Source organism: Erythrolamprus reginae, chromosome 3, assembly GCF_031021105.1.
Source record: "Erythrolamprus reginae isolate rEryReg1 chromosome 3, rEryReg1.hap1, whole genome shotgun sequence".
Classification (NCBI taxonomy): Eukaryota; Metazoa; Chordata; class Lepidosauria; order Squamata; family Dipsadidae; genus Erythrolamprus; species Erythrolamprus reginae.
This window is the reverse complement of record NC_091952.1, coordinates 45,392,036-45,410,029: the sequence shown is the minus strand read 5'-3', so window position 1 is coordinate 45,410,029 and position 17,994 is coordinate 45,392,036. Positions and strand designations below refer to the sequence as shown.

Genomic DNA, 17,994 nt, shown 5'->3' with positions numbered 1-17,994 from the left:
TTGAACTATTTATAAACATACACTCAAAAGAATGGTTTTTTGACTGCATCTGATCCATCGTGAAAATCACCTTTCCTAAGTTCCCATTAACATCAGGCCTTCTTTAGATAGTGTGGCAGGCCGTTAATTTCTCATCAACTTCTGCACCGGCTTGACACTATTTGTTGTAGTTTTTCTACTTATTAAGACAGAATAGCTTTTGGATCCAGGAGGGATGGGTGGGAGGGTGGGGGAGAGGATTCATGCTGGGGGGAAAAATCTGTAATTCCTGAGGTTTCTACAGTTGCAAGCTGGAGGTGATCAGTTGTGAGCTAGATTTTTTAATGGCACCCAGTAGAATCACAAGACAAGTGCACAGACTAATTGATTTGCTTCCAAAGTATAGTTGAATTATTTATCTCTCTCTCAACAGGGAGCAAAGCACAGCAAACAATAAGAAAATAAAATAAATCACGCATACCTTTCATACACTAGAAAATAAAGCCCAGCCTAAGAATGAAGGAGAAATAAAATAAGAACCTATTAGCACAGGAATATATTTCTTGGATTAGATCATCAGAATTTTTATGAATCTTTTGAACATTCTTCTATCTGGGAAGATAACAATGATTTTGAGAAAGTTGTCCCTTTAGCTGGTAAAATTCATCGGTTTGCTATCTTTAGGGCTAAATATTTGCTCTTTAATAAGCTATATGGTTAATCTCCTATAGATGAAATAATTTTAATTGAACCCATTGAGCCACACATTTTGTATAAGAAAGTAAAAGAGTCCATGCAGAAACAGTCACAGTAGAACAGATATCTTTAACTTTGTGTAAAACACGATTGGTAGGTAGGTAGATTGACCAAAGAGAGATTCAACCTGGAAATAGGGAAGACAGTGAGAACGATCAACCAGTGGAACAGTTTGCCTGCGGAGATTGTGAGCGCTCAAATACTTGAGACTTTCAAGGGGAGACTGGACTGCCATTTGTCCGAAATGGTATAGGGCAGTGATGGAGAACCTATGGCACGGGTGCCAAGGTGGTTTCCAGAGAGCCTCTGGCTCCTGGGGGTGGGGGAGAAGTGTTTTTACCCTCCTCCGACTCCAGGGAAGCCTTTGGAACATGGGGAGGGGGAAAAACAAGCCTACTGGGCTCACCAGATATTGGGAAACGGTCTGTTTCCAGTCTCCAGAGGGAGGGAGCTGTTTTTGCCTTCCCCAGGCATTGAATTATGGGTGTGGGCACTTGCGCATGCGTGATAGCACACACCTATGCTCTTTCGGCATGGGGAAAAAGGTTCACCATCACTTGTATAGGGACTCCTGCCTGAGAAGGGGTTTGCTCTAGATGACCTACAGGATCTCCTCCAACTATAATAATAATAATAATTGTAACATATTTTTGCTGATAATGAGAAGGAAGGGAGACTAGTATAGATCTATTTCAAATTTATTTTCAACAAAAAAAACCAGACAGACAAATAGATAGCATTGGCATCCTTCAGTCGTGAAAGACCATGGTATAATGCTCTGGATTCCCTAGTGCATGAAGCCTGGATAGGTTAGTATGGAGGAGAGACCCAGGAAGCAGATTCCCCCCTCTCCACATCTCTGAAATAATGCAATGGAATGGCAAAGGCCAATATTATTTATTATTATTATGACTGGTTCCAGCTACATTGAAGGAATTATCAGAACGTGGCTGTACTCCGGCTCTGGATTTTGCCTCAAGGTTTACTCCTGAAGCCTTTTCCAATTATGTATATAGCCATAAAGCGGTGGAGGTTTGCAGTCAGAGTTTCCCTTCTCCTATGGTCTTTCATATCTTGCAGTGCTCTTAGTGTACCACATCGCTTGCAGAGACCGCCTTGATGACTATTGACCTATTATAGTAGGTTTCAGTCCGCCATAATCTGTCTTCATATGCTCGAGATAAACAAGTCCCTATCTCGCCGAAATTCAATGACCCATCGGCTACTCTCAGCCTGGTTTGGCCAGCCTGTCAAAGCTGTTGCCCGGGGTGTGGCTGCTGCACATGCTACAGCTACTACAAACCTGAAATTCGCCATGTATGTGCACACATATTGTATGTTGTTTTGGCTTCTAGGTGCCAAAAGGCACCTAGGAAGAATTTATTGAAATGACCATCAGATCATTAGTAATTCTTATACAGTAATTAATGTGACGTAATTAACTCTGATGCTAAGGCGTTAGACATTCTACTCCCCCTCCCCACCTGGAAAAATTCTGTTCCAACTGCCAGTGGGCGTGGCCAGTGCATGACTCATCTGGCCTGCGGGCTCGGAGTTTAGACATTCTACCCCGTACTAAGGAGTTTGACATTCTACTCCCCTCCCCACCTAAAAGGGAGAGAAGGGGATAAGATAAGAGAGGCTTCTGTGGGGCAAACCTGAGGGAGAGCAGGGGAGAAGAGAGGACAATCATAACTACTCATTAATGTTCAAGCTTTAACTGTCAATTTATCAAGCCGGATCACGTAGCGGAGCACCCCCCCCCCCCCCACACACACACAATTATCATTCATTAACATGACTTTCCTTTTATTTCTTGAAAAAAAATGGAATCTGTATATACCTGTCCTTCAACAAATAGAGATGCAGTATAATAGTCTAAGACCGTGCAAAGCTTCCTATTTGTCTTATTTGTCAGATGAGATTTGTATTAATTCTCTGCTGGAAAGAGGATTCGTTCTTACTATTCACACATATTTGTTAGGCTATTCAATTGGTCTCCAGCCATTGTTTCTTGTAGAAACATAAGCGCTAAACTGGGGGTACATTTAAACAGCAAGGGATTCCTAGCAAATTAATAAGTCAACTACGTGTGCAGGCTAATTCTGGATGTCATCCAAGGAATCAGACAGTGTGATTGGGAATTGCAATAATCTGTCCTTCCTGGAGGCAGTTGTCTTTTTTTTTTTTAATATGGGTGGGTGTTCTTGGATGATAAACAGACAGATGGAAAAGCTGCAAACAGAGTCAGGTGAAAGGCTTGAAGGCTAAAGGTGTAGCAGTGTATCATGTACTTGATCCAGCTGCCTGAGAATAGTCATAAAGCCAGAAAACCATTCAGATAATACCACCCTCTAAAATGTTGGGAACTTTATCATCGAAAATGCAGTCAGCTTTCATATTGACCATTCGGATAATATTGCATTATCTAAAATTTAAAGAAGATTATCAGAAATGCACTGAGCTTTCCACATTGTGTTGATAAATTATACTGTTCTGTAATTTAATTCCTCTTTTCCCTTCATCTCACTACTGCACATTGGTAAAAATTATTTAGAGGAACATTTTGTCAGATATAAAATACTGTTCTTCTTTCTGCATTTAAAAGTAATAAAATGGAAATTTAAAATGTGCTACAAATTCCTTCTTTCATTCAAATTTAGTTAACTGATTTCTCTGTAAGAGAAAAGTAACTAGCAGGACAACATCAATTATTATACTGTTATACTGTTATTATAAAAGTCAATTAAAATTTTATTAAAAAACACAACATCAATTATTGTGTCCTACATGGACAGACATGCATGACCTTATCTCAAGAATTTGCCTGTATGTATTATTACAAATTTCAGGAGACAGTAGTCTCCACTGTATTATTTACCACATAAACATATTCTGCTTTTCTAAGTATAAAGCTGCAACAGCCCTTTTCTAATATATTAATTAAAGGTATTAATCTGACAATAACTTTGGATTCTCAATATCAGAGAAATCACACTGCTGTGTTCCATCCTGTACATACACACTTAAATTCTACTCTGGGCTTTGTGTACAAATATATTTTGTGAACATATTTGGATATTTTGATTTGTATTTATGATTCCAAGACACATAATATTTTGATACTTGACCATAGTGTATTCATTTTAATTGTCCAGTTAGAAAAGCATTTTACTTAGGATAAATAATAATAACAATAATAATAATTATTATTATTATTATTTATTATATTTATGCTGCCCCTCTCTGAAGACTAAAATAAGATAAAATAAGAACATACAGTAGGCAACGTGATGCATCTTCCTGATTCTGAGTATGACTTCCTCAACTCTTGCGATTAATGAGATTCACTGAAATTTATGAAAATTGTCCAAAAAAATCTGGAGGATATTTAATTGTCTAACTCGTGTCTACTGATTGAAAACGTATAAGATAAACTCAGAAATAAGACTTTAAAGTAGCTGTTGCACTCTTGAGAAGTGGGTAGCAACTATTCTTCTGGAAAGAGAGTTATTTGACTATTCAGTTTGGCTTCATTAACAAGATCCATGTGAGAATCACTGCTCTAAAAAAAGAATTTTATTTTATTTATTAAGTAGATTTATGTGGCTGCCCAACTCACGCACCATAATTCTTTAATCAGACAGCTAAAGTAAAGAATGTGCATTCAACAGTCGTGTGTGTGTGTGTGTGTGTGTGTGTGTGTGTGTGTGTGTGTAGCATTAGGGCAGGCCTTCTTTGCAACAGTTTGTAGACCGGGCAGAAAATAAATCTTAAACTAGTCCTGGTCAAGCTAATCTATTTGGTGCTCTTACTAAAACTGTAGATTTGGTGATATCAATTGCCAACATTAGCTCTGCTTGCATTGGTTACCTCTCTCAAAGCAGTAGCAGCGGTTGATTGTTTTTTTATCAAGGCCTATGGTTCCCTCAAAGCCATTTATCTTATTCAGTGACACTAAATACTTAAGAAGCAATTGGGCTGTTTTAGCAGAGAACTGTTTTATCTGGTAGGTAGCAGTTTTATAAATTCAAACATTTAGCTGTAGCTGATTTCATCACAGAGATGCTCCTAAACCAGTGGTTCATCTGATGAAAGGGAAAGATTGTAGTATGTTGAAGTTGACAGATTAACTGTTTTAAAAACCCAAACTTAAAATTGATTATGGACCGCCATTTTTCTGGCTCATTTTACATCTTTCCATGCTTTTCTTTTAAGAAATACAGTAATTGTACAATTGTGAGGGGGTTGTGAATGCTTTATTCACCAACAGTGCTGATGTATATGTCACATTTTAATATATTTATTGCATAATGTTTTTGGGGGAAGGATTGTTATTGTTAGCAATGTCATTATCCTAAAACCCACTTTTGGGAAATAATCCAAAACATGTAATAAACTAAATATCTATCTATAAGTAAAAATAATTGTCATTATATAATACAGCAGCTAAAAACCAGCAATCCTTTCCTCTTTGATTTAGGAATGGAAATGAATAAAGATGAATACATTTTGCTAGGAAGGAAGAAACAGAATAAGGTGTTTGCATGTAGACCAGGATGAATTTCATCAGGTTCTGGAGAACCAGTAGTGGAAATTTTGAGTAGTTCAGAGAGCCAGCAAATGCCACCTCTGGCTCTCCCCAGAGTGGGGTGAGAATGGGGATTTTGGGGTATCCTTTCTCTGGAATGTGATGGGAATGGATATTTTGCAGTATCCTTCCCCTGCCAAACCCACAAAACTGGTAGGGAAAATTTTTGGAATTTCACCACTGGTAAGACATGGATTTAATATACTGTACATGCTTTCTGTCGAGCTCTCTGGCAGAATCCTCCCGAAAAGTCAGATACAAATTTCAGACACACACATGTTTGAAAATTCAAAACAATGTTCTTTATAATGAAAATTCACTTAAACTAAGCCCTCTTTTTGTATAGCAAAGAGCATTCGTCTCCAAACTGGTAATTAGTACAAGTCCCTTATCAGTTCTGAGATACTTAGCTTGCAGCTGTGAGGGAATTCACAGTCCTTCTTTCACAAAGTGAAACACACTTTGCTCTGCTTTAGTTTCAAAGCGGGGAAAAAGCAACACACCAAGGTTGAAGTCAGCAAAGCAGGCACGAAACACAATGATCAGATAATCTTCCACAATGGCCAAACCCACACGCTGCTCTTTATAGCAGCCTCACTACTTACCACAGCCCCACCCAACCACAGGTGGCCTCATTTTCTTTGATAATACTCTCAGTTGTTGCTGCCTATGCATCGCTCTCCGCATGCGTGGCTGTATCATTAACTCTTGCTCTGAATCCAAGGAGGAGCTAGATAATTGATCTTCTTCTGAGCTGTCTGCCACACTCTCCTCCTCCCTGTCACTCATGTCTTCTTGGTCAGAGGAGCCTTCATCAGCAGATTCCACCGGGAGCAAAACAGGCCTGCGGCACATGGATGTCTCCCCCACATCCACAGTCCTTGGGGCAGGAGCAGGGCCAGAGCTAACCACAATAACATGTGGGAAGGGTCAGTCATGAGGACCTGTCCACTTCCTCAGTCCCCACTTCCTCAGACACAAACCTTCCAGATAACAAAGTAAAACTGCACCCCAGTTATCTCCATAGGTATTGCCCCCAGGCTGGTCTCTTCAATGGAGCAGATTGGAGGGATTTTGTCAGATTGATGCCCAGAATATTCCTCCAACCTCTCTTGCTTAGCTTTGTTATGGGAACTAATACAGTTGAAAGCAAGTTATATATCAAGTTCTAATGCGTTTTATATTTTTAGAGATACGTTTGTGAACAACTGTATATATTATTTGGATCTTGCTAATGCCAAACCTCACGTATGAATGTGTTAATCTGCCTCACCATTCCCTTATTCTATCTCCATTTTCTTTCCTCCTTCTCGTCAGTTGAGGCTTAAGGACTCTGCTGACCACGTAAGTACAATTTATTAGTGTGTTTGCTTGGATCAAAAGGTTCTGAGGATCATCTTGTGAAATCTTTAAATCTTTGTGCATAGTGCTGTCAAAACATCCCTGTCAATTCTCAGATATTTTGAGGAGTTACTCCGGAGCTTCAACCAGCTACAAATCCTGAACAAATTGGCATTTAGATTGCAAATAATGCAGAAGAGCAATTGACATTTCTGTCATCTTTATTTCCTGCTTGTTGCAATGCAATTTAAGACAGATGAAGGGAAAGGAGTCCCTCTTTGCTGTCCTTGTCCAACTGGTTACATGGCAAAATCAGTTTTATATAATCTTTAAACTTCATTGTTCCCAATCATGAAATATACTCAACTATGGCCTTTGACAAGAAATACAGGCTACAATACAAAAACAATCATATTCAAACAGTCAGATTCAATTTTTGGGAAGTAATTTTGAAATATAAATTTGAAGGAAGAAGTTTGAACATTACCTTTGGGGATGGGAATAAGAGAGAAAGAGAATGTTTAAACTAGCTGGTGTGACTTCCACTCCTTCTTAAACAGAAAGGCTATGTCAGAAGGGGTTTGAGTGACAGCCCTATGCCTACAATCATTGGAATGGTACCTTTCTTTCCTCCGTGTTTCTTTCTTTCTTTCCTGCCTCTTCCTATTTCAATTTCTCCAACAGCATGGAAGAGTATCTCTTTTGTGTGCACTGTGGCATTCACTATTTCTTTGGGCGATGTTTATAGCCTGTAGTGCTATATATTTTAGTTTCCTTTTCCATGTGATTTTAATTGACGTGATTAATGTGTGTTGATTGATTCAGGTCACTCATGCAAACTTCCAGGGGAAGGGGACTCTTTTTCCTGTTCTAATTCCTGTAGCATTCTGATTGGTGTCTCTTAATTTGGGTTTCTAAATGAAAACAATGGAGAAATGCTAACAATTTTGAGAAATCAAAAAAGTGTCCTGCTCTATCCATTTATAGTACAGATTTGGCGAAATTCCGTGCCTGAGTATTTAATTGTAAAGAGCTCTCGTGTATTTAGTTTATATTTTTAAATATTATCTGCTTAAAATTTATCTGCTTAAAAACCTTTTGATCCCTTTTAACAGGTTGCTCCCAATAGAATTCTGTGACAGAATCTCAGTTTGGCTAGAGAATAAATAAATATGTCAGAATGTTTTTGCATAGCATACTAAATCATACAACTTGTTGATTTGCAAATGAACTGTATTTCACACAGGGGCTTTACCTGCAAATAGGTGCAATGAATACGGTACCTGGGGTTTGGTTAGTCTGCTATATGAACACAAGACTTTCTGAGGGGGAGGGATTTTCTCTGGTTTTTGAATGCCTTCATTCTTGGGATGAATTAAATAAGGGTCTTGCATTCGCACATGAACAGGCTTTGATTAATGCAGACTACTCATTAACTCTTGTATTCAAGGCCAAAACAAGGCTTCTGTTTTAAAAAACCACATGAATTACCTCAGAAATAGTTTTCCCTAGCCACAGTCTACAAAGCATTCGAATGCTGGCTGGGGAATTCTGGGAGTTGAAGTCCAAATATCTTCAAGTTGCCAAGGTTGGGAAACACTGCCATAAATGGATTGGTGTTTGGTTGTGACAACAACCAAAGGAAGATGCAAACTCCATAGTAAAGAAAAGCAGGAGATGCTAGTTTTCCTTTCTCATTGATGTACTCACAATTTTAAAGAAGTGTCTAATCAGCTTTGAGTGGGTGGAATTGGCTTTGTAGACTGTGGCTAGGGAAAACTATTTCTGAGGTAATTCACGTGGGTTTTTTTAAACAGAAGCCTTGTTTTGGCCTTGAATACAAGAGTTAATGAGTAGTCTGCATTAATCAAAGCCCGTTCATGTGTGAATGCAAGACCCTTATTTAATTCATCCCAAGAATGAAGGCATTCAAAAACCAAAGAAAATCCCCCCCCCCCCGAAAATCTTGTGTTCATATAGCAGACTAACCAAACCCCAGATACCGTATTCATTGCATCTATTTGCAGGTAATGCTGGCTGGGGAATTCTGGGAGTTGAAGTCCTAATATCTTCAAGTTGCCAAGGTTGGGAAACACTGATTTATGGGATGGGTGTTTTATTGAACACCTGGGCATATAACGGCAAATGATTTAACTTGGCAGCCTCGCCCATATCTTATTGCCCATCCCAATGCTTTCTTTTTGGGGTAAGCTTGGTATGTGTTGCAGATTGCGGCAGGAAAAATCGTCTTGCCAGTTAGAACTGCTGCTCTTTTTTGTAATCACAGTCGTATTAGCTTCCTGCCCTGCCCTGGGGTTGATGGTGGAGTTCTTTGTTTTTTGTTTTTGCCATGTATCCAAGCGATACATTGCAACACAGAAATTTTTCATATCACTACATGCATGTGACGTAGCATAACCTGTTGGTTTGAGCAACCTTTCTGTTAAATTTTGACTGCATTTCTAAAAATAAAGCTTGTCTCCCATAAGTGGTTCAAAGCAATTAAAATTCAATAAGCCATGATGCTGAAAAGCATTTTATATATAAATTGAAAGTAAGACATAGTAAAAACTGAAGGAAAAGCTTTGAAAGTTAAAACAACTAGAGTGAAAAGATTGAGGTGAGAGATTCATTTAACAATTTCAGACCAAACAGATAAATTACTAATTAGATGGCCTCTGGGACAGTGTTTTTCTAGAGATACAGATGATACCCAGTACCCAGGAATTCCAAAAAGCCCTTAAGAATTGGCTCTACTTCCAGTCTCGGGTTAATGTGTTTGTGAGGCTAATCATGTCTTTATTTATTTATTTATTTAATTTATTTATTGGATTTGTATGCCGCCCCTCTCCGTGGACTCGGGGCGGCTAACAACAGTGATAAAACAACATGTGACAATCCAATAGTAAAACAATTAAAAACCCTTATTATAAAACCAAACATACATACAAAACATACCATGCATAAATTGTAAAGGCCTAAGGGGTTTTAAGAAGCTTACGAAAGGCGAGGAGGGTGGGGGCAATTCTAATCTCTGGGGGGAGTTGGTTCCAGAGGGCCGGGGCTGCCACAGAGAAGCCTCTTCCCCTGGGTCCCACCAAATGACATTGTTTAGTTGATGGGACCTGGAGAAGGCCCACTCTGTGGGACCTAACTTGTTATTGTTCAATTGGGCTGTCCATTTTAACTCTGTATTTGCATTGTATAGACTGCCCAATGTTTAGTGGGGTGAACGGCCATAATAAATTATGGTTGGTTACACAGTCAGCCAGATGTTTAGAATGGATTTGCCATTTTTATCTACCTACCAAATCCTTCCCAAGGATCTGGGACAGGCAGATGTTTGATGGTATTGAAAGTATCATCCCAAGATGTTTCAAGTAAAGTTGCCTTTTGCAATTGACTGGTGCTGATTTTGTCAATGCCAATGATGTTCAAGTGGTGCTCCACTTGGGTTACACCCAAGGCATTTACTATTATTTTCTTTGCTTCCTTTTGCCACAATCATTCTCCTTCTATTTGCAGGTCTTTGTTTCTCCAGTTCTTCCTCTTCTATGCTGATATCTACAGATACTGCAACATCCACTATCAAGATTTTTTTTTTTGTCTTTCTTATTGACGGTTAAGCCTGGGGGGGTTATGTGGCAGATGCCTGTCTGTTTGAATTATAAAGGCCCAAGGCAGTTTAACATTTTCATTTTCTATGACTTTCTCTATTTTGTGGTCCCACTAGTTCTTACTTGCAGGCAAATGGCATTTCTTGCAGATATTCCAATGCACCATCGTTGCTTCTTTTGTTTGTAATTAGCCTGTGCTTTTCTTGCAGCAACTAACTAGGTGGTCCATTGTTTCTTCATCTTTTTTGCAGAGGTGGCATTTGCTGTTTGTTGCTGTCTTTTCAGGTTTGGCTTTGTATTCATCTGTTCTTCAGACATGATCTTCTGCAGTCTTTTTCTTCAATTTTCCTGCTTTCAGCCATTGCCAGATCTTCTTATGTGATTTGCTTGCCATTTGTTTTATTGTTCTGACTATGTAATACTTTTATCTTTCCATGTTGCTTTTCTGTTCTTTCTTTGGACTTTCTTGTAGACCAGTTAAGTTTTGGAAAAAAGCAGTAAGCTTTCGTGATAGGCTAGCTTCAGTGCATCTTCTTTACTATCCTTCAAATATTCTTCCAATCCCCTTTTTCTTCTTCACCTGTCTCATGTACCTGCAACCTCCCACCCCTGCTTATTTTTCCCTGATTAGTAGAATTTGTTGCTGCCTGGAAGAAAGGGCATGATTCATTGTCATTACAGTGTTCCCTCGATTTTCGCGGGTTCGAACTTCGCGAAAAGTCTATACCACAGTTTTTCAAAAATATTAATTAAAAAATACTTTGTGGTTTTCCCCCCTATACTACGGATTTTCCTGCCTGATGATGTCATATATCATCACCAAACTTTCGTCCACCTTTAATAAATATTTTTTTAAAATAAATTTTAATAAAGAAACATGGTGAGTAATAATCTAAATGGTTACTAAGGGAATGGGAAATTGCAATTTAGGGGTTTAAAGTGTTAAGGGAAGGCTTGTGTTACTGTTCATAGCCAAAAATAGTGTATTTACTTCCGCATCTCTAGTTCGCGGAAATTCGACTTTTGCGGGCGGTCTCGGAACGCGTCCCCCGCGAAAATCGAGGGAACACTGTATATTTGGGACCTCCTATCCAGGGCTTTTAGTTTTGGTTGAGTCCAGTCCATTATTCTACCTGTGTATCTAACAACTGAAATTGTTTTGATGGGTTTTCTGCCTCTGAACTTGAACTTTGAGTTTCTCTTTACTCTCCTGTTGTATTCATTTCTAATTTTCTTCTTGACTTCAGCATGGTTGATGTTGTCGGCGTGGACTTCATCCAGACTCTTGATGTTATTTCCATAGGGCATCTTGATTCCTTAGTTTTTACTACCTTTCTTTGGTTGATGACGAGGATGGCACATATGCCCAGTCCAAACTTGCTTGCAATATCTTTACTGTTTAGTTGGTCACTGTTACGCAGCAATTCTATTTAAAATGGTGTTTTTCCACATCCATGTAAAGAAGGTGGGATAGTCTGGCAGATGTTTTTGATACTTGAAAGCCATGGCCTAACTTGTTTAGTATTGTTGATGGAGTGCAATGACAAACAGTAGTGGTGATCATTTTGAAAGATTTCTCTCTAGATATTAACTATGTCTTCCATTGTGCCATTGCTCTTTGCACAAAGCTGCTGAAGTTTCTACTGATTCTCTTATTTTTATGCACTTGAATGTCTAGTCAGATGGCAGGGAGTCAAATGTCTTCTTTTAATCGATCCAAACTACAGTTAAGTTGGTTTTCATTCTCTTACAGTTTTCCAGTACCATCTTGTCAATTAGGAACTGATCTTTTGTTCTTTAGCTGTTCCCTTTCTACCAAGGTGGAAAGAGCTTGTTTTTAAGCTGTTCGGCTGCATCAACCATCACACTGGTTAGCAATTTGAAAGTTGTTGGTAAGCAGATAATTGGCCTCTAGTTGCTTAGTGCAATCCCTTTTGTTGGGTCTTTCATTATTAGGTTTTGCCAGACGTTAAACAATCTTCCATTTCATATCCTTGCAGTATGTTGTCAAACTGTTTGGCAATGAGTCATTATAGACCAATCAGATATTTCAATCAAAAACTGTGCAATTTATCTTTAACTGGAGCTAACCATTTCTTGATCTTCTTTGCTATTTTCTCTTGTACTATTTCTGCTGTTACAGTACAAGCTATTTCACTTCAGTTTCTTTTTATTCTTATCCACATCCTTTGTCTAAGGTGCATACAAACGATATTTCTTTGGATTGTTCCACAGATGCTCCTGAAACTGAGCTGTTCTTTTCTTTGTCAGATATTGATTGATTTACTGCAATCTCCATTGATGGATTGGTAGAAACTTTTCAGATTCAATTGAAATTGAAGATTCTGAAGTGTGCAATTTGAGCATATCTGCTGATCATCTTAGCTATAGCTGTTATTTGCTGCTTTATTATTTCCAGTGCTTCCTTGGTTTCCCTTGTTTCTTGATTAGGTCTTTTTGTTCTTCAGATTTTTAAATTTCATCTATTCTTTTTTGCTGATCTTGTTTTCCAGTTTAATCTTCCATCTCGGTGGTACACTATTTTTTCTTCTTTGTTGATTTTGCATCTCAGGTGTTCTGCTATAATTGCAACCAAACTGTACATCAGCTGGTTTATTTCTTGCAATGAGGTGGTGCTTATGTTTGATATTACAGTATTGGCATCTTCTAATGCTTTTGCAAGATGCTTTTTTAACAAGCTTCAACCAGGCAAAATTATTCTGATGGTTTTGTGCTATTCTAGATGCTCAGTTATTCTTCATTTCAGTTCCTCCTGGTTTTTTCCCCCCCAGTTAGGGGTTTCTTTGTTTCTGAGAAGTTAGAAGAGAGGATGCCTGGTTTGGAAATGAGAATGGTTGAATAGCTAGGCTGGCTTCTTCTACCATTAATCTATCCCTGGTTTGTCTCTTGTTCTAGCTACTTCTGGCCTGGATAGATCTTTGCAATTCTCCTAATTCTACTTTTCTGAGTATTTTATTTCATATTATAAATTGATGCTGATTTGCTAGCTGCTATTCTGTTATTTCTGATTCTGATGTTGGTCTTTCCAGAACTGGTGGATTCTTTTTCAGATATCCTCTTTTTATTGGATTTGTAATAACAAATCATTATTTCTTTGTTTTCAGTCTCTTTATATTTGCAATGGGTGAAATTTTTTTCCTTCCAGTAGTTCTGTAGCTGTTGACCCTGGTTGCTCAGCCAACAGTGCTGAATCCTGTAGTCTTCTTGTCACCAGATGTCCCAAAACTCCAACACCAAGCATGGTCTTATTGACCCAAGTAATAACTGATCCAATATGGGTTTATGTAAGTTATCTCTCACCATATTGTTTATGGGAAAGACACTCTTTGTCTGCTTCTTCTGATCACATCTGTCAAGGATGGTTGAAGTTTTAGCATAGTTCTCACATTTCTCAGAACATGCTAGCAGCACAGTCATGACAAGGTAGTGCCTCACTAAAGGATGATTGATTTTTATTAGCTTCTGAACAGTATTTGATTCCTCACTGGTGACATTCAATTAAGATATATTGTCTTGGTTTTTTTATTGACTAAATTACACTATTCTCTTATCGGACCACAAGTAGCTTCTGTCATATTGCATTATAATTGTAAAGTTCTATAAACGTCTCCAGATTCTTTCTGGTTTCTGCCCAAATTAGAGGGAAAAAATTGAATATTGGTGTACCTCATTTGAAAAAAAGAGAAGTTTCTTGACCTACATTTATAATCTAAAAAAACTTGCCTTTCCAATTTGTAATTTTAACTCTGTAGTTTCAATGATATATTAGCTGTGAGAACTAAAAGAGCTTGAAACCAAACACACTTTTAAATTGGTTAGAGGAAAACTCCAGAGTAGATCTGAGAATCAGAAAGGCTCTGCTAGTCATTTACTTTGCAATTTGCTTGATATATATGGTATCTTTTTTCTCCCTACAGGAAACCATCATAGGGGGTCTTTTGCCAGAAACTACCTATTCTGTCAGCATCGCAGCCTATACCACTAAAGGGGATGGGGCCCGCAGCAAGGCCAAAGTGATTGCTACAACTGGAGCAGGTAAGCCATTTGCTTTCCTAAATATGCCAATGCCTCATCAACACTCCGCGGCCTGCATTTGCTGCCGATCAGTTTCCGGTCACAATTCAAAGTGTTGGTTATGACCTATAAAGCCCCACATGGCATCAGACCAGAATACCTTCAGGACCGCCTTCTGCCATACAAATCCCAGCGACCGATTAGGTCCAACAGAGTTGGCTTTCTCCAGGTCCCGTTGACAAAACATTGTCGTCTGGCGGGGCCCAGGGGAAGAGCCTTCTCTGTGGCAGCCTCCGCCCTCAGGAATCAGCTCCCCCCGGAGATTAGGACTGCCCCCACCCTCCTTGCCTTTCGCAAACTTCTGAAAACCCACCTATGCTGCCAGGCTTGGGGAAATATCCCTAGCTGTTTCATTTCATGTATGGTTTGTTTGGATTATATGACTGTTTTATAATGGGTTTTTAATAATGTTTTTAATATTAGATTTGTATTTCTATATTATCTGTTGTGAGCCGCTCCGAGTCTTCGGAGAAAGGCGGCATACAAGTCTAATAAATTATTATTATTATTATTATTATTATTATTATTATTATTATTATCATCATCATCATCATCATCATCATCATTATTATTTACAATATGTCTTGATGGAGAAGCCTACTTTACTATCTTTTTTGAGCTGTTGAATCATTGATGTAGCTGGAGTCATGGCAGAAGTGTAAATCTTCAAAGAAATTGGGAAGATTTGAAAGTTCTACCCCTTTTACCTGGTCTGTAAACTGTTGGTAGTGAATAGAACCAAACTAAATACAGACCTTTATTGTCCAAGGTCCATTTTATCCTTTCTAATCTACAGGCATTAGTAACAGCAGATGTCTCAAGCAGAACTGAAATACTGTTGTAATACCAATTAATTATTGGTATTTGATACTGTATCCTTCGTTTCTTATTAGCTCTCATGGTTAACAGTTTTTTGTAAGTTTATATCATATAAAAAATATGGATTTGTCTCATCTGATCTAATATATGCCAGGTAGTCTGATAAAAATTTAGATTAGTTCCAAGTTTTAGAAAATAATTCCATAGAAACCTCTTTAAATCCCTCCTTGTGCCCTCTTAATGCTGCCATCTCTTAGTTTCTCTGTCATATAAATTCTATCCACCTTACCACCAGAGAATCCAATGAAAGAAGTAAAGTTTGTTAAAACATTTTCCATAATCTAAATGGCTTTCACAGAGGAGCATCATCATAACTTAGCTAAACCTACTTAAACCATATGTGGAATATTACTGTGCTGTTGTGATTTGTCTCTGGGTGCCACAATCCAACACAGGCTAATGCTTATTTTGGCAGGAAACAGACTCTGAATAGTTCTGCTGCGGTTGAATTTACACATCAATTTCACCTGATGTGGGGGAAAAGAGATGTATCTGTTGTGGGTGTAACTGAGATATGAAACCATCCATTTTATACAGCAGGTGTTAAGCTTTGATGGGAACAGCCCTTAATTTGTACTGCACATGCAAAATTTGGAATCCGGTTGTTGCACAGCCATCACATCAGCATTCCTAGCAGGAACCAGTTCATCATCTTAAATGCAGTTTATTTTGATTGCAAGCAGCACACTACACACTCTCAGGAGCTCACACAGGTGGTGAAATTATAACTGCTACTATGAAATTTCTCTGCATAAAACTAGCAGGGATTTCAAAGCTGAGTCTGGACACGCCCTCAATAACTTATACTCGTAACCAAATAACCACGTTATAATTATACTTCACCTGGTTCAAACTATTCAAGATTGCATTATCTGACATTTTGAAAAAATGTTGGGGTTCCAGGAATGCTTGAATAGATGCACTTAGATTTAAGACACAGCTGGAACAGCAATCCATAGATACCGATTTTGGTTGTAATGTGGATAATTGTTAAATTTGGATATATGTATAAAGCTAAAAACCAAACTTGTACCTTCTGCATTTTAAATGATTTGTCTTACAATTTGGTTTTTCTGTGTGTTGCTACATCATTTAATAACATGCTAGATTAATCCTTATTCTCTTTTTCTGGGCTTCAAGGGTCCACCATTCAATAAAAAAAAGTCTTTGATAAATTATTTATTTTTATTTAAGTATGAAATATAAGTATAAAACTGAGCTACCCATTCAGAATTACAATGGAAGAACAGCCCTTCCTAGGCTGAACCACTTTAGGGCACTTTGGAGGTCCACATGTGCTATCCTAGGTGTGCAAAATGCTTTTAACATTCTAATTCATTTAGATATGGGATCATTTCTCTGCAATCCGATGCAACATAATCTCGGAAAAATCTATGTAGATGCTGAGATTCAGTTTGTAGTTCAGCTCTAATGCTATTTTAAGTGCTTCAAGGTCTACATTTCCTAACACCCTGTTTTTGTTCCACAGTCCCAGGCAAACCTACTATGATGATCAGTACAACATCTATGAACACTGCCCTAATCAATTGGCTGCCTCCCAAAGAGATGGTTGGAGAGCTCTTGGGCTACATGCTGCGATACAAATGTGCCGATGAAGAGAAGATGATAGTAATTCAGTTTGGAAAAGATGACGATCACTACACTGTGACCAAACTTTACAAGGGTGCCACTTACATCTTCAAATTGTCCGCAAAGAATAGGGCAGGTCCAGGGGAGGAGTTTGAGAAGGAAATAAGTACCCCAGAAGAGCCACCAAGTGGCTTCCCTCAGAACCTGGAGGTGGTTGGGCTTACCACCTCCACCACTAAAGTGACCTGGAATCCACCACTGCTGGCTGAGAGGAATGGAAAAATTACCAACTATACAGTTGTATATAGAGACATAAACAGCCAGCAAAACCTGACCAATGTTACAAAGGAACAAGGGATCACTCTGACCAATCTCAAATCTGATACAACTTACGACATCAAAGTTAGAGCCCACACTAGTAAGGGAGCAGGACCTCTCAGCCCCAGCATTCAATCAAGAACGATGCCAATGGAACAAGGTAGGTGCCTTTTGCTGTGGTCAGAGTCTGAATTCCTATGATAGAAAATGGGTGAATTTAGTCTTACCTTATCTTATTCAGTCTTACTATACCTTATAATAGAGGAGGGGAAGAATAGGCATGAACATTGCATCACAACCAATGTCATGCAAACTTTACAAAGGAATTTCTTTAAGGAACCAGTACTCAGTAACTCTTCTCTTTTGATGAAGAGCCAAAGGACGAAGTGAAAAATCTGTTTTGTGTTTAAGATGTGAAAGGACGGGATTGGATAACAGTTGCCTTTAGACATTCCCCTGACAATGCTCAAGAGAAGCCTTTTTATTTGCAGTCTTCGCAAAGAACTTCCGTGTCAGTGCGGTCATGAAAACCTCAGTGCTACTTAGTTGGGAAGTACCGGATTCTTATAAATCGGCAGTACCATTCAAGGTAAGGAACGATCAACATCCAAAATAGAAACCTTATCTAAGTGTAGTAATTACTGAAGAGTCTTCCATGCAGTCTGACTTTGATTTGATAAAAGTGATAAGGGATCAGACTATTTATCTGAAAACAGTTGTTTTGCTGCCACCCAGTCACTATTTGTTGAAACCACCTAAGCGTGTAAACCCAGACAGACAAATCAGGATTTTGGCAGGAGGATGCTTTTGTCTTACTGCTGCAGTTAC

General features: G+C 38.5%; 1 protein-coding gene across 6 annotated transcripts in view; it reads left to right on the top strand.

The window, feature by feature from the left end:
* The window catches only part of PTPRF (protein tyrosine phosphatase receptor type F), a 630,248-nt gene that overhangs the window by 536,232 nt on the left and 76,022 nt on the right, over positions 1-17,994 (top strand). For 4 of the 6 annotated variants that reach the window (XM_070745049.1, XM_070745053.1, XM_070745048.1 and 1 more), the window contains 4 exons: positions 6,644-6,670; positions 14,223-14,340; positions 16,748-17,326; positions 17,658-17,755. In XM_070745049.1, coding sequence (XP_070601150.1) covers positions 6,644-6,670; positions 14,223-14,340; positions 16,748-17,326; positions 17,658-17,755 — 822 coding nt within the window. The remainder of the gene's footprint in view (positions 1-6,643; positions 6,671-14,222; positions 14,341-16,747; positions 17,327-17,657; positions 17,756-17,994) is intronic. The other 2 variants (XM_070745054.1, XM_070745052.1) reach the window with 1 other exon arrangement.